The 20,056-nt window shown below is 45.7% G+C and overlaps 1 protein-coding gene across 1 annotated transcript in view; it reads right to left on the reverse strand.

Moving 5' to 3' along the window:
* Positions 1-20,056, reverse strand: part of ds (dachsous cadherin-related 1) — a 392,936-nt gene that overhangs the window by 43,284 nt on the left and 329,596 nt on the right. Inside the window, 2 exon segments of the mRNA XM_072302784.1 lie at positions 1,502-1,680; positions 17,908-18,384. Of these exon segments, the coding sequence (XP_072158885.1) occupies positions 1,502-1,680; positions 17,908-18,384 (656 nt within the window).

Consider the following 20,056-nt stretch of genomic DNA (forward strand, 5'->3'; position numbering starts at 1 on the left):
GAGACAGGTGGAAGCTTTTACTTTCGGGGTTTCAACAATTGCTTATGGACAATTACTAGGGAGCAACAGTCATCACCCTAGTTTCGGCTGTTGACTTACCTACATGGTCGATGATGAGCTTCGGATGACGTCATGAGCCAAACAATTTTCCGAAACGTCGGCCATTTTCGGCTTGTTTGCAAAACGAAACTGCCAACACGTTGTTGAACATCAACCATGTAGGCAAGTCAACAGTGGAGTGCTGAAGTCCCGAAAGTAAAAGCTTCCACAATGGCCAAGATACTAGTGAAGGGTCTCTTGTCTCTGCTCATAACTTACCAGGACTCCCGAGGAAGGGCACCCCCATCAAGGAGCGCTATCGCTCCCTTGACGAGGTTCTTGGACCCGACCGTCAACATCCTGTTCTGGAACAGCGATTCCTGAGCTATTTTGCTCTTGGACCTCTTGGAGGATTAGCGGGATGACTTGCGAACAGAGAAAGAGACCCTCCACTGGCCTCTGGCCGACAGGTAAAAGCTTTTTCTTTCGGGGATTCAACAATTCCTCATGGGCAATTATGAGGGAGCAACAGTCATTACTCTTTTCTTCGGCTGTTGGCTTACCTACATAGTGGATGATGAGCTTCGGGTGACATCATGAGTCAAACAAGTTTCCCAAACCTTGGCTTGTTTGCAAAGCGAAAGTGCCAACACATTGTGAACATCAACCATGTAGTTAAGTCAACAGTCCGGAAGAAGTCAACAGTCCGGTAAGTTTAATGTTGAAGTCCCGAAAGTAAAAGCTTCCACCATAGCCGAGGTACGAGTCGAGTGGAGGGTCTCTTGTCTCTGGACACCTCTTGGAGGATGAGCGGGATAACTTACGGACCAACCAAGGAATGTACCAAGGAATGTTCGTCCGGTGGACTCCAGTCATTAGAATTTTGAAATATGTCGGATGAAGATGCTATGGAAATCGGAAGAAGGAGGAGAGAAATGAGAAGCAGCAGCAGTATGGAGAGGAAGGGAGGAATCACAGTAATGTCTGTGTCTTTCTCTTCCTCCTCCACTTATTTTCCAGCCTTTTGACCCTCTCCCTCACCGGATCTCCCCTTCTCCCTGTTCCGATTTTAAAGCGCCCCTATTCAACATGTCAGAGATCGTGTGTTTCCTTCAAAACTGCCCGTGAGAGTGCCCTATTGCTTGATTCATTCAATCATAGCAAGCCTCGTGTCTTCAAGACCTGAGTCATGACAGGCTGGGGTTAGAACTTCTTTTTTCTTAAAATTTTAAACTTTCACTACTTCCTGGTCATTTTTATTTTGACTGATCCCCCTGCAGAGAATAAAAACTTGATTTAATAGAGAAATTCACCGCAAAAAAGATGATATCCCTGTGCGGCCAGAGGAAATGATCTTAGCGCTACAGGTTTTCAGAAAATTAACCTGAACTCTATATTGGTCTTGATCGTTGCATGTTTTACGTGGTTCATCCAGGGACGAGGTACCGGAAATAGATCGTACCTGAGTGTGCGCAAATGCAGGGGGCGATCCGCTGACAGCTTGGACGTTGAGAAGGACGGAGGCTCTGACTTCATGGTCCAGGAAAGCAGCGGTCCGGATGGCGCCCGAGTTGGGTTCGATGGAGAAGTATCCGTCCGGGTCACCCGAGTAGATGGTGTAGTGCATGGAACTATATGAACCTGGGAACAGAAAACAAAATTCTAACGTTAGAGAAATACCTCGCATTGCAATAATAGTTCAACGGTTCAGCAAAGATGACATTTGATCAACCTGGCATAAATAGCGATAGAGAGTATAGCAACGATAACGACACAGAAGTGCAACGAAAAAGAACTGGAAGAACGTGCGTGGATGACTGTGAACTTTCTTCGATCTTCTAATGGACCGGCACTATTTTTCAAGAGTGCATTTCACCTCCGGAGGCTCTTTTACCCCGGAGAACCCGAGTGATACAAATAAGAACTGAAATCCTCAATCTAAAGAGAGATAACATTTCACGTTGAATTCATATCACTCGAGTTGTTTACTTGCAAAATAGACTTCGGAGTGAAACGCACTACGCATTCTACTCCCATACCTCTAACAGCGTGACAGTCCACTTTCCAAGCCCACCGCTCGCTAGGTTTTTTAAAAATTATTTATTCTGTATAAAGTTTTTTTCTTCTTACAAATTATTATTTTGTATTTATTTTTTGCGTGCCGTAAAAAAATAATAAAAATAGAGCAGAGAGGAGCCGAGGGTTTGCGGTAACGGCTGGAAGTTAAACGTTGATGGACAAGGCAGAGCCAACTTGGGTTTCGAGCCCTCGAGGGATGAGGCGGAGCAGAAACTGGCCCTTAATAGGACAGCTTCTTTAATTTCTTTTAAGTGCTCTGACTCATTTCGGCCTGAATTGTAGGCCGACCGCGTCTTTCTCTCATTGCACTGCACTTTGCGGGCCGCACAGTGGACCGAGTCAATCAGAGCGGTCGGACATTAAATTTTTTGACTAAGAACACAAATTTTGATGTTTATTTTGTCACATTTTAAATGATAAGGGGTGCTTCTTGAAGGAAATTTAATGAGGAACCTGATGAAACCACTTAAAGATCCTAAAAGTTTTGTAGAAACGGAGTTATGAGCGTTTGAAGTTTCCGCATTTTGTCCGACCTCTAGTATTGACTCGATCCACTGTGAGGAGCGAAAGAAAGCCGAGCGATAAATAAGCGGTGGTGGCGCCAGCGAGGCACACCGTCCTCGAATTTTCCCGCGGCGACCTCTTGAGATATTCACTCGATTTTGAAGTCACTTGTCGCGATATTTTTTTGGCCACTCGTCGCGTTTCGATACGCGACCGACGCCGCCAAACCGACCGCCGTCGCGCGTCGATCCTACCTCCGGGTCCGGCGGTCCCCGGAGGATCCGGCGCCGTCGCCCGGCCTTTCGTTTTGGCAAACTCCCAAAACGAGAGAGAAGACGTGTCCGCTTGCTCTCGGCCATTTCTCAACCTCCTCGAATCAGAGCGTATCGGACAAAGGGTGAAAAAATGTTAATGATGATGGGACTATTTTACACAACACAGCGCCGGCAAAAAAACAAGTAGGCGATAGAGTGACACGAGATAACTTTTTTTCCCCCCGTCGAGGAGCACTGCTGATTTGAAACGGCTTTTGAAGGTATCTGCTTGAAACCGCACTCTGATTCCTGAGCATGTCACAGTACTAGAGCGAGACGAGAGCTAGTTTAGATAATATTTTCTCTTTACGCATTTCGTTTCGATTAGCGCGAGTGGTCCTAGGGCAGAAGTGTGCGATCGGAATGGCGAGTAATTTTTCACGTTGAAAGCGACTGATGCTTTTTTGAACCGTTTCGACCTTTTCTTCGGAGTACATGTTGGCTTATACCTGAGTGACAGCTAGATATTTTCATGGATTTCCTTTTCATTAAGTGGGAGGATAGAGAAGGAGAGAATTAAAATACGGGTAAACAAGGTTAAAGGCTTAAGCTTAAGACTGAGGCTTTTAGCCTTGTTTACCCATATTTTAATTCACTCCTTCTTTATTCGTATATTCGGGCTATGTTTTTTTGCTTTATCGTTAAGTGGGAGGTAGAAAATAAATGGAGGTGAAAACATGTTATCATTTCCCCATTTCGACATTTCAAAGGTTTCCCTAACTTTTTAAAATTCCCTGACATTTTCCGGTATTTCTTGACCATGGCAACCCTGAGCACTGGAATGCACTTACGTTGTTTCTTCTAGAAAACGAAGAATTGAATAGACTTCCTTTCAAAAATTATCTAATAAAATATCTGCGTAGTTGCCAAGTTAATGAGGAAAACCACGCACTATCTCGAACGGGAAAAGGCGTTTCACCGCTTGCGGAGCCGCGACATGACAGCCGACGGCCGATATGAAAAATCCAGATGTGGAAGACGGAGCGGCTCCTATCGTCCTTTGCGCCCTTCCTCCGTTTCAGCGGGTCCCTTTTCTGCCTCCGCATACGGCTCCCGACGTATTGACTTATTTCTTTGGATTCGCCGGCACCTCCTCCTTTGGGCTCCGAGAGCTCCTTATTAAGCTCCTCCACGAGGACCCTGTTTCGCCAAGTTAATTATCCATTCCAAGATTGATTGGGAAAGCCTCCGGGTACATGGTGTTTTGAAAATCCGCACCCTACACCTCTTCCTCCTCGTCAGAATTTACTGCAGAGGTCGGAAATTGAAAATCACCATTACGTCTACAACTCTGTCACCTTCCAGTTTCTTTACTTTCTTCCGAGACAGCGAGCTGATCATTGAAATTGATAGAAAAAGCTATAGACAAAGAAGACATATATCCAGGATATTGAGCGATCCTATTGGTTGAAATGCATGGTTTCTATAGACTAAGGGAGAAAATGATGGACTAATTAGAGAGTATCTCGTGGGTTGCTCTTACTTAGTCTATTACCTACCTCCTTTGTTTGTAGCAACCACTTGCTTCCACCGATAGGACCCCTCCACATCCCTTTGGTCTTCTTTGTCTATAGCTTCGTCTGTCAATTTCAATAATCGGCCCGCAGGGCGCGGAGGGTAAATGACGTATCCGATCAGGAAGGAGTACAACAGTCAGAGTAAAAACAAGAGGTGATTTGTATAGAAAATGGCTCAAAAGTGACGATGACCGCAGCAGAGGGCTGATCGTTGAATTTGATCGGGAAAGCTGTAGACGAAGAGGACAACAGAAATGTCGAGAGGTCCTATTGGTGGAAGTGAATGGTTCCAATGGACATAGGGAATTTGATCGGGAAAGCTGTAGACGAAGAGGACAACAGAGATGTCGAAGGGTCCTGTTGGTGAAAGTGAGTGGTTCCAATGGACATAGGAGATAGGTAATAGACTAACTTTGAAACATCCCACCCACTCGAGAAAGCAAATGAAGGTGATTTGACGATTTTTCCCTGACACTTTCGTTATATTCCCTGACTTTTTAAAATCCCGTGACAGTTCCCGGCTTCCCCTGGCTGAAACAACCCTGCTCCATGCAGATACCATAATCCGGGGAAAAAATTCGCCCCGAGGTACCAGGCAAAATGCCAGGGGCTCTTGATTCCGAGGATCGAGGCTTTGGGGGCACCCTGTGGGGATCCGCGGGCTGGAGGATGGACTATAGAGCGCGGCGCATCCCCCCGGACCCCGCCTCTGCGCTTATAGAGTTGCAGAGTCATCGAATTCTGTAAATTCCAATTTGCCGCCCGCGCTGCGCCGCGCCGCACCGGGCACCGCGCAACGACCATCTCAGAAGCGATCCCATCGCCCCTCGCGCCCACCCCCCCCCCCGCCCCCCGGTCCGGCCGCTATCGCACCATTCACCATTCACACCATCACCCTGCTCCCCGGTCATCATCCGTCTAACATTCCTCCCTCCGTGTCACCGGCTCCACCCGTCCGCTCCCCGCGTTTGCGTACACACATACGCACGGGTAAACTGCCACGGAATGGCCGAGGAAAAACGTCGTTTGAATAGCAAATGTTGCCAAATTTCCCCCGATGAAAAATCGGTTTTTCAGAGAACTTAAAATCAAGGCATAGAAAATGAGATTCCCTAATTTTCCTGACAATTCCCCGATTTCCCAGACACATTTTATCAAAATCCCTGATAATTATGGATATGCAAGATGACTGAAAATATGTATGTAATTCGAAATATTTTGTAGCCTTATATTTCCTAGCAAAATCTGTTGTTCGGAACGTCAAACCAATTCTGGTAAGCAAATAAAGTTGACTTAACCACTTCTCCCTGACACTCTCGTCATTTTCCCTGACATTCCCAGGTTTTCCCCGACTTCATAAAATTCCCTGACATTTCCCGGTTTTTCCGGTACTCCCTGACCGTGGCATCCCTGTAGAATAAAAAAATTAAGATTTCAATACGATATCAGAATTTTCCCCATTTTCCAGATGACTGAAACCTCAGCATCGGAAGGGCACCCAACGACTTGGAAAAACATCACGAACTCAGAAATGCCACACACGAAAAACAGAGACATCGGAGCGTGCTATCAACACGTATGTTGTTCCAGGAACGGGGGGGGGGGGGGGGCGAGATGGAAAACGTGAGCAACTGAGGGGATAGCCCCGTTGCGGGTGGGGGGTGCGGGATTCGGACGATGGATTCGGGGTCGGACCTCGACCGTGCTGCACCCCAGAAGTCATTTCGCGGTGAGTAACGAGCCGCACTTGATACTACTCATCTCCGGCGGGCGAAAACCGCCCAAGTTCCCGCAAGATCCAACGGTGGATTCGTCATTTTAGCGATGTTTACGCTCGTGGACTCGATCCCGACTACATGAGCTCATCTCGAGTCTGAGGATCAAGATTCACGAGTCCGAACCCCGTCTGATTGCCTCGACGCACAGTGGATCGAGTTATCCGGTCGGACATGATTTAAAACTTTAAAAGCGTTTAACTTCATTATTATGAAATTTTGATGTTTTGAAAGTAGTTTCATTGGTTCTCTCGTGAAATTTTATATTGAAAGCCCCGTTTAAAATTAAAATTGCAACGAGATGAACGTGACATTTTCAATTCTTGTCAAAAATTTCAAGTCCAACTTCTTTCAAAGACTCGCTTCACTGTGCGACGTTCGGTCGAGCTGACTTTAGATCTGCACGCTCAGAAAGAGACAACAAGACAAGTTTCCTTCAATTTTCAAATTTTCTTGCTGCATGTTCTAGTATGCTGACAATACAAATTCTCTTAACTAATAGAAGGAGAGCGGAGACATGTAGGTAATTTGGAAGTTATAGGTTATGGAACTTATAGGTTATGGAACTTATAGGGTCCGCAAAGCCAGCCAACCTGTGAAATCAAATTTTCCGAGGTTATTTATTATTATTGTTACGGCTCGTCGTTTGTAAAGCATATGCACTCCGAGTAACAGAAGGTCAAAATAGCAACTGAGTAAGCGTGAATTTCGCGCCGGGATTTTTAACAGTGAAGTTTTTCTGGCAACATCGAACAGGAGATGTAGTTTTATTTATCGTCACCCATAGAGGGTTCGGGTGACCACCAACCACCAGCATATGCTTATTGCAGAGATTGAATAGATTCTGGCCCGTGTTCACTGGTCCGTCACGGCCGAGTCAAGGGGGTGCACGATCATGTAAATATCATTACGGAAAGTTGTGGAAGAATATTTCAGTTTCGTCCAATTCGGACAACGTGATGCTCAACACCCTGTTCTACGTTTGACGGCGAACTTTTCTGACTTTTCGCGCTTGAATATAATTAAATCCCCAAGCATCCAAGATTTCCCCCGACTTTTCAAGAACTAGTCACCTCGTGATTTCATCTAGGACGAGCTCCAGCGAAACTCGAGGGGTGAGCGATGAGCGGAGAAGAGCGAACTCGACGGCGCGCGATCCACGATACAATCGAAACTCGATCCCCGTAGAAAACCGTACGAACAATCGAAGCGAGATCGATCCATCGACGGTGGCCAGGCAGCAACCCTTTATCTAATCTCGGAATCCTCTCGCCGCCGTAATTAAACCGGGTGCAGAGCGGCCTGGCACTGGGACCAGGGACCGGGACCCGTAGCGAGGATCATTATAAAATACCGCCCCCCCCCCCCCCCATCCACGGCTCGGCCTGACCTTCAATTGCCTGGCGTCAGAGTCGCCTCGATTAATTATCTTTATCATGAAAATGCGCCACTTTTGGAGCATTCCATCAGAGTGCACTGCTCATCCCGCTCGGGTTCCGCCGCCTTCCGCGCTTGCCAAGCGGGGCTTCCGCGCGAGCTTTCCAAGCTCCGTAAGCTGAGGCACCTGGTCGGAACGGAGCCAACTTGTAGACGAAAAATCCCTCTTGCTGGAAAATCATTCGTCAGTTTGCGTCTCCGAACGCTGGCAGGGTGTCTAGTTTCTTCCGATTCGGGGAATCCTGATAAAATCCTAATTTTTCCTGATTTTTGACTGCTAGATCCTGATTTCTAGCTCCTGATCAAAACCTGATTTTTTGCGGAGAAAAATTGTGAGAAAAATTGTAATATGTATGTAACTTCACAAAAAAACAGCTCGATAAAAAAATCCGATCGAACTGCCGACTTTTCTCAAATCCTGATTTTATGACCGATTTTTCCTTAAATCCTGATTGAATCGGGATATTCGGGAGAATCCTGATGCTAGGCACCTTGGCTAGTGATTCTATCCCTCGGGTAGTGTCGGTTTATTTAGTCGTGGAACATATTTTATTCATCGACAGTGCACAGACCGACACCGGCATTTTTTCTAAACGTGCATTTAAGTCTCCAGACGTTAGTGAGTCTATCCTTCGGTTAATGCCGGTACATTCAGTTGTAGAACATATTTCATTAATTAATAGACTGCGTTCAGAGCACAGACGTATACTCGGTATTTTTTCTGGACGTGCGATTAAGTCTCCAAGCGATAGTAAGTCTATCCCTCGGTTATTAGTGCCGGAAAAATTTAGAATCGGCGCATTTAGGAAAACGTCTCTCCTCCGTTCTGCCGTACTAAGGAAAAACGCCGTATGGACATTCGAGAGCTGCGAAATTTTCTCTTAGAAAGTATTTATTTTTGAGGAAACTTACGGATATTTTCTCTTGAAAGTTTCAGACTTTTTAGATCAAATTAAGAACAAAATTCTCTGGAAAAATCGGGGGAAAATATTACAAAAATTTCCCGAAAATTCGTCATTTGTCCGAGGAGATTTGGCAATGGCTGATGGTTCATACGGCGTTCTTCCTTAGCACGGCAGCGTTTAGGGGCGCCCCACCGCGAGGAGTCTCGGCGATATTTAGCGCCGATTTGGCAGTCGGGGAGTCCTGCCGCGAATTGCCGTTGGCTGTTTACCCTTCGCGCCCGTTCGCCGATTAAAAGGCGAACCGTGGAAACACTTCCTTGCGAGGCGCTCGGAAGACAGGAGCGAAGGCGCCTTGTTACGGGTCCGCACGGCGACTTGGGAGATTCCAGCTCTCGGTCGTCGGTCAAGTTCGGTGGCCTGATAATTGGGAAATGAAGAGCATGTTATAAGAATTTCCAGGGGGCCTCAGGTTCAGACATAGGGCTGAGAGTGTCAAAGCGGAAAATTATGCCGGACAAGTGCAACAAGTGCCGGACATTTTGCAACAAGGAACCACTATCTCTGACTCTTCCATAAAAGCCCCTTTCTGCATGGGGAAACCAGTAACATATGTTGTTTCTAAAATGAGCCAGAAATAGTGGTTCCTTATTGCAAAATGTGGTCCAAGTCTTCTTCTGTTTCATCGAGCTGACCAGGAAACAGAGTGAGAACTTTTCAAGAAATGGCTCTTGTTTAACTTCATAACGTCAAAATGTTGAGGTTCAATAATGCAATAGTTAGGGACTCTTAATTTAAGTCAGCATAGGATCGCAGTAGAATTTAGAAGAAAATGACGAAAGAAGAGGAGAAAGAAGAAGTAGCAAATAGAAGAAAAGAGTAATCCTTCTTCTTTCCATCTCACCTATTGTTATTCCCTATATTTCTTTTCATTCTCAACTTCTTCTCCTTCTACAAATTCCTTTCCATCTTCTACTTTTTTTCCTTCTCCTATTCCTTTCAATGTCCGTCTTCATCCACTTCTTCTTCTTTTTACTTTTCTCTTTCTCTCATTCATTTTTCTTCTTTTCCCCATTCCTTTCCATCTTCTCTTCTACTTTTTCATTTTCGTCTTTGTCTTCTTTTCCTTTTTCTTCTTCTACTCCTCCTTCCCTTTCTATTCTTCTCTTTCTCTCTTTCTTTTCCTTCTATTCCCTTTTCAAACGTCTAATGCATCCTCATCTAGCATACGTTGGTAGCCCTTGGATCGGTCTGCGATACCGGGGCTGAGAAGTCCGTTACGTGGTTGATGAGTAGTCCGTATACGGCCGACTTCTTCCCAAGTCAACGCGAGAGCTTTCGGTGCGTCTTCTGCTGACCTTGGAATCGCGTAGCATAATTACCGAGGGAATGCGGAGTAAAGAGCGAGGGGGGGGGGGGGGACAAGCGAGTGAGATGATAAATGGTTTCGGACGCAAATTGGTCAAATCAATAGGAAACGTACCTAATTCAAGGGGGTTTTATTCACAATAGGCCAAACGGAAAGCGATACTCGGGACTGGATATTAGCGAGGCCGGAGGGGCAATGCGCGCTCGACGCTGAGGGGCACCGGGGGGCGGGGGATGGGGGGGATGGGGGCGGAGGGGGACCGGTCGGCACACCAGCCAATGACACTCGTAAGAATGAGAAGCGTACAATGATGAATAATGAAAGCAAACTTTATCTGCTGTCTCTATCGTATTGTTTACAAGTACTTAGCCTTGCCACCTGAGCGGGGTTGTCGAACTTCCTGAAAATCGGCGGATTTGTCCCTCGGAAATAAAGGATTGAGAGCTCGATTTCAAGAATTTGCACGGTGGTGAAAAGTTGTGATTGAAATGGACTAACAGACCCGATAGGAGCTTATGTCCACGAGACGAGAATTGGCGAATAACAATGTTTCGTTTTATTTGACAAAATTTTTCTTTTTGTCTTAAGGACCGGAGTTTACCTAGGGGGTGATTGTTGAAATTGATAGACCAAGCTATTGATTAAGAAGGCTAAAGGGATATGGAGGGATCCTATTGGTGTAAGCGAGTGGTTGCAATGGAGATGTTGCATGTGTGAGGGATTTGCGATTTGACCATTGATTCTTATGTAAAAGTTCGCGAGAAACACAATGGTGCCACTGGTTTTCTCTGAAATCATCTCCCAAGCTCAAGAAAAGCTCTCATGTTGAAGCCAAAATGGAGGGGATATCCCACCCTACCCTGAGAGTCCAGCTCTATATCAAGACAAACTCTCCATGCAAAGATAGGGAGCAAATACATTAACAGGGTTGCCGTGTTTTCAGTTGTGGAGTCCCCAAATAAAGTGGCAGCCCTGTCAATGTATTTGCTCCCTATCTTTGCATAGAGAGTTTGTCTTGATGTAGATGTGGACTCTCAGGATAGCGTGGGATATCCCTTCTGTATTGGCCTTAACTTGAGAGCTTTTTTTGAGCTTGGGAGTTGATTTCAGAGAAAACCAGTGGCACCATCGTGTTTCTCGCGAACTTTTACGTAGGAATCAATGGTCAAATCGCAAATCCCTCACACATGCAACATCTCCATTGTAGGGGTTACGGGAGGGAGAAAACGAGCCAAACACCACCATGATAGACTAACCATAGTCTACTACCTATCTCCTTTGTCCATTACAACAATCCGCTTCCTCCAATAGGATCCCTCCACATCCCTTTTCTCGTCTTTTTCTGTAGCAGTGTCTATCAATTTCAACAATCAGCCCCCAGGTAAACTTAGATCCCTAAGACCACTCGAAAGATCACACAGTAAGTAAAGTAACCAAAATATAGTGTTAATACGGGAAGTGAAAGCTTGGCGCGATGGGAGCCGAGCTTTTCCCGAGCGGGTTGGCAATATCGTTTGTTTACGTTGCCTCTCGGCGGCGCGGAGTCGGAATTGTCATCTTGTCACAACTCTCCGGGGACGAGGACCCTTCGGCGGCCGGAGCTTTGCGCTTTCGCGCGGCATCGCCGCATCCGGCCGCTCATTTTTCAGCGGGACCCGCGACCGAGTCGACCCACTACCCCCGCCCCTCCCCCCTCGGGCTCGTCTCCGATTTTCCTTTTCCCAGACGAAACACTCCCACCACCCCACGCACTCCCGGGATACCGCGTCGGCCCTCCTTTTAATAATATGTTTAATAGTGCGTCCCGATGGGATTCGATCGGCGACGCAACATCCATCGGCTCCTCTGTAGCGTCCGCTGTCTATGTAGGTGTTGGCGTGCCGAGACTCGCTCGCTCATTTCCACGGAGGCGCATCTTCGGGAACACGACCGACGAGAGACTTACGATGGGTCAGTTGCGCCGGTAACAGAACCGTGTTTTGATGCTTGATTCTTGTAGATTAGCTAAAAATAATAAGATCCGTCCAAACAGCACCTTTCTACGTTGGATATTAACCGAGATACTACGTCTTTTGCGTAGATTGCGTAGTGTAGGATAAAATACATTGTCTTCAGTTTCGCCCCATACATCAGGTAGTTTTCATCAAATCGATTATGGAAAACCTGGAAAAGTGAAGAAAAGTCCAATGGGTCGGTTGCGCTGGTAACAGAATCGTGTTTTGATGCTTGATTCTTGTAGATTAGCTAAAAATAAGAAGATCCGTCCAAACAGTACCTTTCTACGTTGGATATTAACCGAGATATTACGTCTTGAAAAACTCGTTTATGACGTCATCCACCGCGGCAGTGCATACCGTGTTATGCACTACCGCGGTGGATGACGTCAAAAACTCAACTTTTCAAAGAACGATATCTCGGTTAATATTCAGCGTAGGCACATATCTTCTTATTTTTAGCTAGTCTATAAGAATCAAGCATCAAAATACGATTCTGCAACAAGCGCAACTGACCCGTTGGCCTTTTCTTCACTTTTCCAGGTTTTCCATAATCGATTTGAGGAAAATTGCCTGATCTATGAGGCGAAACTAAAGACAATGTATTCCATCCTACACTACGCAATCTACAAAATCTACGCGATTTACGAAATCTATACATCTACGCGAGGTAACAGAATGAGACAGAAGTCAAATTCGGCAGTGAACGCTACCCTTCCTTTAGTGATGGCTGATGAACAACAACTTGTTGAGCAAAAAATCAAATAAAATTCACCTAACGAGGACTGATGAATATCGCAGCGCGAGCAATACGCAGGGCAAGTTTATGTAATTTAGATTAGCATTGTTAAACCAGGTGCTCAACGTTTTGTGCATCATCCATCATTAGGCGAATTTGAGCGTTGACTTCCGAAATTCACTTTAACATATCATGAAAGATAGCACCGAGGGGTCTCAAAAACGTTGTCACTGAATGAGGCAGAGTGGAAAATTATTATTTCAGGATATTTCGATTTGGCTAAAGGATGCGCTGAAGCTACGAGTCACGACGCATACGAAATTCCGATTTAAGTAAGCGGATTTTCCATGGCCTTTTGTTAGGTAGAGTATCCATTTTTCATGAGCCGAGTCCAGATAAAAAAATTCACATTTGGAGATTTTCAGGTCGTCACAAGATTGCATCAGACCATCGCTGAAAGAATAACCTTTACAGGGACAATGTGAAGGTCAAGGGAGGGGTAGGGGGGCACTCTAAGGATGCTAACATCTTCAAAAGTAGCTCAGAGTTCTTAACCAAGTTCCGCGTGGTAGTTCATCTGATTGCACACAGATAGTGCTCCAGCTTCGCGGCACTTTGCATTCGTTTTAAAAACCGGCGTGAGAACTCGATATGCTAAAAATATCGTAAAAGGCCCGAAAGTGGCGGTGCCATTGAATTTCGCGGACCGTTCAGCCAATTTATTCGGGGTCACCGATGCCCGGTGAAAGGGGCGCTGATAAGCCCCCGGCAAATCGAACGATCGATCGCCGACCCCGATCGATGGATCCCTATCATACGCATGCTATCTATCGAAGTTCGAGCTCTCGCGTCCCGACTCACGTGGGCCCACGGAGCTGCGGCTCGTGAGCCGATCCGATAGTATCTGGCGGGAAACAGTTACTCGGGGCGACTCCAGTTGGGCGAGCATGGAGCTGAGAGCGGGGCCCCGACAAAGACCCAATACTGCCACGCTAAGGAAAAACACCGCATGAGCCTTCGGGCGTTGCCAAATTTACCCGGGCAAATCGCTAATTTTCAGGAAAATTTTTGAATATTTGTCTACCAATTTTCGGATAATTTTGTTCGCAATTTCACCTAACGTCCCTGAAAATTTCGAGGAAGAATATTCATAACTTCCCTCAGAAATAAAAATTTCATCGAAGGAAATTTGACAACTCTCCAATGTTCATACGGCGTTCTTCCTGAGCACGGCGGAATATCCGATGCGCTCATGCGACGCTTGCATACGGCGCCCGGGAAACACGTGCAAAATAGTGACACCCGGGGAAATAACTCATGGAATCAGTGGCGTGGCGCGCTTTGCGATAGATCGACTGATATGCCGTTTAAACCAGCGGAAAAGGATCGATAAGCGAGTGTTCGCGACGAACGCCTTAATAATCGATTCTTCACCATAGGTTCGAATGGGCCGGAATGGGTCCCTTCGTCGTTTCCACGACGACGGGACGTAACTCCATTTCAACGTTGCCAAATCGACTGGAACAATTCAATTTTTTACAACCTGCGCAAAATTCGTTGAAATTTGTTTTGATTTTTACACGAGATCGGAAGAAAACCAGCGTATTCCCAATATTCTTAGATTGGATTTCAGGTTACGTTACAATATGAACCGAATAAGGAGGTATCGTTAGTTGAATCAGATGGGAGCACTAGCAATAATACAATATAATAATAATGTTATACTAAATGTTACGGAAATTTTCCAAGGATAATTGTTTACTTCTCGTATTTTTCGATCAGTATAGTCTATTTCCGCGTCCTGAATTCCACGCTCGGTGGCGAGACATTCAAATATGCGAACATCGAAAGATAGGACGGTCGAAATCTAGCTCTCTTTTAAGATTCTAAAACTGGTATAAATTCCTCAGCTTTCTAAACTTTTTCAGGAAATTTCATTACTTTCCACCTTTTCAAATCGCTTTACCCTCCTGGCAATTCCAAGTTTCGGGCCGATGGGAACTCAGTCCTTTCATTCCAACGCACTTACTCCCAGGGTGTTTACTAAAACAGGCTGGCCAAAAATCAATACTTTTACAGTACTTCTTCAGTACATTCCAAAGATGTTCAGCACTTTTCCAGTACCTTCATTTAACGAAATTCGAAAAATTTCAAAAATTTGAACTTCTCGCTCGAATTGCAACAAAAATGTCGTAGACACAAAATCTGATCTTGAAGATTAACTAACTGCACAATAGCGATCTTACAGGCAAAAATACGAATCTAACAATAAGAATTAACGTGCAGGGGATTGCATACTTTCCAGGCTTTATTAGAAAACACGAGTGGTGAAAAGGGACAAAATTTCGGACCCTCTTTCTAAATTCCCGCACTTTTTCAGTACTTTCGGACTGCCCTTATAAAATCAGTCCTTACATACTTTCCGGAAATTCCGGACTTGTAGATACCCTGCTTCGCGGCCTTTCCGAAGTGTAACTGTTCGGGCGGGGTGGCGACGCGGGACACCAATGGGACTACTTAGCGTCAAAGGGCACTGCTAGACGCTCGGGTGAGTTCGAAGTCGGACGCGGCGGATATAAGGTCCGTTTTCCCGGAGCAGGAGCCTCGTATTCAGATGCGAGCGCGGTCGGCCAATGGGAATCGCCGACCGGCGAACCGCGGTCACTCCAAGGTCCGACTCGCGCATCAGATAGAGCGCCCACTGCGCCCACCGCGCCCACGCTATCTGGCCTCTGAACGCTGCACTACGCCCCCCCCCCCCCCCCGCGGTCCCGGGCCCGCGTGCACCTGCGAGCACCCGACAGTCTAGCCACGCATAGCGGGACCGACCTCATGACCCATTATACATTTGTTTATACTAGAGTCCCTTTATACTGAGAGTCAAGACAACACCCTTCATGGAGTCACAAACGGGAATAAAGATTACAGAAATTGAACGTTTTTCGTAATCTTTGATCGGCCCATTCTCGAATTCCTTTCTTCGTTCCTTCCCTCATTCCGTTTGTTCCTTGCCGAACCCGTAATTCCCCGGTCCATTCCAGATTATAATCTTTGCAATCGGTGAAACTGTAATCTTTATTCCCGTTTGTGACACTGTGAAGGCCTAAAATACGGGGACCAATCAGAAATGGATTCAAATTGTCTTGACTCTCAGTATAAAGGGACTCTAGTTTATACCAGTGGCGTGGCGTGCTTTGCGATATATCGATTGTTATGCCATTGAGACCTATGAAAAAGGATCGATAAACAGGGCGTTCGCAGCGAACACCTTATCAATCGATTCTTTACCATAGCTTCAAATGGGGGAAATATCGATATATACGAAGTCACGCCACGCCACTGGTTTATACATCGATCCGTGTGCTTTTATGTCTAAGGACTCGCGCGGGTACTGCTGTGCTCAGGAAAAAGACCCTAAGAATAACCGAACGTTGTCAAAGTTTACTTTCAAAAAGTCTATTTTTTTAAAAGATAGTCATGAATAATTGTCTTGAAAATTTCGGATGATTTAGACGAAATTGCAAATAGAATTCACTGAGGAATAGAGCGAGGAATATTCACAAGTTTCTCGAAAAATTCGTATTATATCGAAGGACATATTTGGCAACGTTCGAATGTTCATGCGATGTTTTCCCTAAGCATGGCCGAATGCGTGAGAGGGGAGTTGTCGAGACGGTTTGAAATTCTCTCGGTAGGAATTGTTGGAGGGAGGGAGGAGGAGGGCTTGCCGTTTGCTTACGAGAAGGAAAAAGCTTCGGTTACACCGACTGAACGCAATAAAAGCCTAAGTTCTTCGTGAGAGGGACCGATGTTTTAGGTCATGTAGATAAACGCAATGCAGTTCAGGTAGCTGAAAACTTTGGTAAAACGTAGGAGACTTAGTATCGGTGACAAACACTTCGTATCTCTCGACTGGAAGCTCGGTTACTTTAAAAAACTATCGTATTGTGTATGAACCGGCGCAGTTTTTTCTCCACGTGCGGTCGGCCGTTTGGAAGGAGAACAATGATAATTGCATTTGAGAGATTATCCTTTCGAGAATGACAATGCTGGAATGATGAATACACATACGAATGAGATTAAGTTCTTAATCGGGTTTTTAATTTCACGTTGGAACCAATTATCTTCGCCCAAACTTCACCTACATGCTGTTGAGGAGAGTCAATCATTTTCGGCAACTTTACCGCGATTATATTGCTGTCGCCCACAATTAGTTCTGTTTTTTCATTTCCGCCCACTTATATTTGACCTATTTGACATTTTCGGTTATATTTGGCCACTGAGAGTGAACTCCTTTTAAATGGACGTATTTATGCTAAAATGAACTATGTTGCACGCAAATCCTATGCACTTATTTCTATGTCAGTTAACGTATGCTCGGAGACTTTAACGCTCGGTAGAAAAGTAGGCTACTGGAAATCGGAGGATGTCATCGCTCATTTGAAATCAGGATGGTCCTCACTGACTCAATAGGAGTTGGAACGATCACAAATGATGTTGGTCAACGAATGCTAGGAGACTTTGACTCCCAGTAGAAACAAGAGGAAATTATCAGTCATCACGATAATTCAGGCAGCACATTCTCTCTCAAACAGATTTTCCACAAAAGTAGGATTAGCCGAAGACAAGCCTGGACCAAAATGAAGCTTTCGCTGCTCGTCAGATCGGGTTTGCGTACATCAGTCTTTAAGAGCCCCGCACAAAGCCTAATTAGACTACATTTTGCGATTTGGAACTACAATTTCTGGCTCAGTTTAGAAAAAACGCATGTACCATTAGTTTCCCAGACCACATAAGTGTTTTTACGGATGAGCCAGAAATAGTAGTTCTTAATTGAAAAATGAAGTCCAAATATGATAAAGCAATCAGAGAGCAGTACTTACTGACATAGCAATACTCTCCCAGAGGACTGATTATTGAAATTGATAGACAAAGCTATAGATGAAGAGGACATGGGAAATATGGAGCGATCCTATTCGTTGAAATTGATGGTTCTTATAAACTGTGTGGGTGTGGGACTAACTGTAGGGTCACTCCTGAGTTGCAGTTGCCTAGTCTGTTTATTACCCTCTTTGTCCATTTCAACGACCGGCTTCCACCGACAGGATCTCTCCATGTCCCTTTTTCTTCTTTATCTACAACTTCGCCCATGAATTTCGATAATCGGCTCGCTGTGCAAGTACTCTATACGTAGACCATTGAATTAGTGTTAGTTGGTTCTGATGGAATGTAACTTACCGGCAGCATCAGAGGTGGTGGCCTTGACGACTCCGACGATGGTGCTCCTGGGGGCGTCTTCGGCGACGTTGAAGTTGTAGCGGGAGCGCTCGAAGATGGGGAGGACCTGGTGGGAGCCGAGGACGTTGACGAAGACCCGGGCGTTCTCGGCGGAGCCGAGGCCGCCTCCGTCGGTGGCGGAGATGTTGAGCCGGTGGAGGGTGCCGTGGGGGGCCGGGGCCGTGAGGTAGATCTCCCCGGAGGCGGCGTCGATGCGGAAGAGGCCGCCCTCGTTCCCGGCCACGATCCGGTAGCTGATGTTCCCAGCCGGGCCGGAGTCCTTGTCCGTCGCCACCACCACCGCGATGGCCGCCCCCGACGGCGACAGCAGCGCGTTCTCGCGGATCGAGACGTTGTAGTCGCGCGGGTGGAAGATCGGCGCGTTGTCGTTGATGTCCGTCAGCTGGATTTTCACCACCGCCGTCGTGCTCAGGCCACCTGAAACAGATAAAAAATATTAGTACATACATACATATAAGTCGCTTTACAGCACTCCCTCGCGCTCTACGACTCCTAACCTCCACTGCTCTCCAATGAAAGGTTGGAGGAAGGGGGTTGAAGCGGAAATGTTACGGTGCTCAATTCCCCAAGATTTGTGGTTTGAAAGACAATATTAGTACAACTTACCAAAAAAACGGTACCTACAACGGGCTGATTGTTGAAATTAATAGACAAAGCTAAACACAAAGAAGATAAAAAGGATGTGGAGGAATTCTATTGGTGGTAGCGGTTGCTTATAATGGACAAAGGAGCTATGTAATACTCTAACTAAAGGCAACCGACTAGAGACCCGACAGTTAGTCCATCATTTCCCCCTCATTCTGTAAGAACCACCAGTTTCAACCAATAGGATCCCCCCATACTCCCTCCCTATGGCTTCTTTGTCTAGCGCTTTGTCTATCAATTTCATTGATCAGCCTGCAGGGGTGCCATAATTTCTTCAGCTTCAAAATCCTTGACTTTTTCCTGACTATTTTTGTTTATTCCTGACTCCAAAATTCTCTAGATTCCTGGCTTCTCCTAACCTTCGAACAAAATTTTCACTTTTTTTGTAATACGCTGTCTTCCGCTAAATTTCGGACAAAATTTCTTTGTTCAGAGATCAAATTATGGAAAAATGTTCAGTAACTGGTTGAAAGATGGCAGGAGCTCACCCCAACAGTCATCAAAAATAATTAGGCGGATTGAATGCTCAACACGTTGCCCATCAATCATCATTAGACAAAGGGTAAGCTATGTCGTCTAAACGTTATTTTCAACTCGCCTAAATGCGTTGCTTTGATTTGGAGAGCAGGGCCTCCAGAAATTATCGTGTCTTGTTCCAATTTAAACAGTTGAACATACCCATAAGTCCAGTTCTGCGCTGAGTATTCATTGTGTAAATGCATTACTAAAATTACATGAAGTGATTTATAACCCCTCAAACACGGAAAATTTCGATTGAGAGAAACTCATCGATGCAACTTCCTACCTTGACGTGCATACAAAGAGGTTTTATATCCGATTACATTGGAGCCATCGAACAGTATTATGCATCGGAAATTTACGATGATAATAAATGAGTCCCACATTTTCAAGGCGCCTAGGAATTGCGAATACCAACGAAAATCGGAGGCATAAAAGAGTACTTGCATTGCTCAAGACTTCCAAGGTTTGCTCGGCAATAGTAAATCCGAGTTTGCGCCGGAGCATAAAAAGCACAATTACACTCCTGAATGCTGTTTAAATGCTATTCATGCAGCGCCGTTGACAAGTTGAACGTTCAGATTAGATTTCTATGAAAGAAAGCTCCGGGCCACCGAACCACCTAGCAACGTTGTGCCGCAGAAGTGCTGGCTGACGCAACTCACCAAGAATCATCGAATTACAGGAGCATCAGCCCAGCTTTGCAAAATCGAGGCAAGGGATGCCAGTTCTAACGCTTTCCGAGCAGTGGCGTGGCGTGTTTTGCGATAAATCGATTGTTGTGCCTTTTAAACCAATGGAAAAGGATCGATAGACAGGGTTTTCGCAGCGAACACCTTAATAATCGATTCTTTACCGAAGGTTTAAATGGCATAACAATCGATATTTCGCAAAGCAAGCCACGCCACTGTTTCCGAGAACATCG

The sequence above is a fragment of the Bemisia tabaci genome, chromosome 7 (assembly GCF_918797505.1).
Source record: "Bemisia tabaci chromosome 7, PGI_BMITA_v3".
NCBI lineage: Eukaryota > Metazoa > Arthropoda > Insecta > Hemiptera > Aleyrodidae > Bemisia > Bemisia tabaci.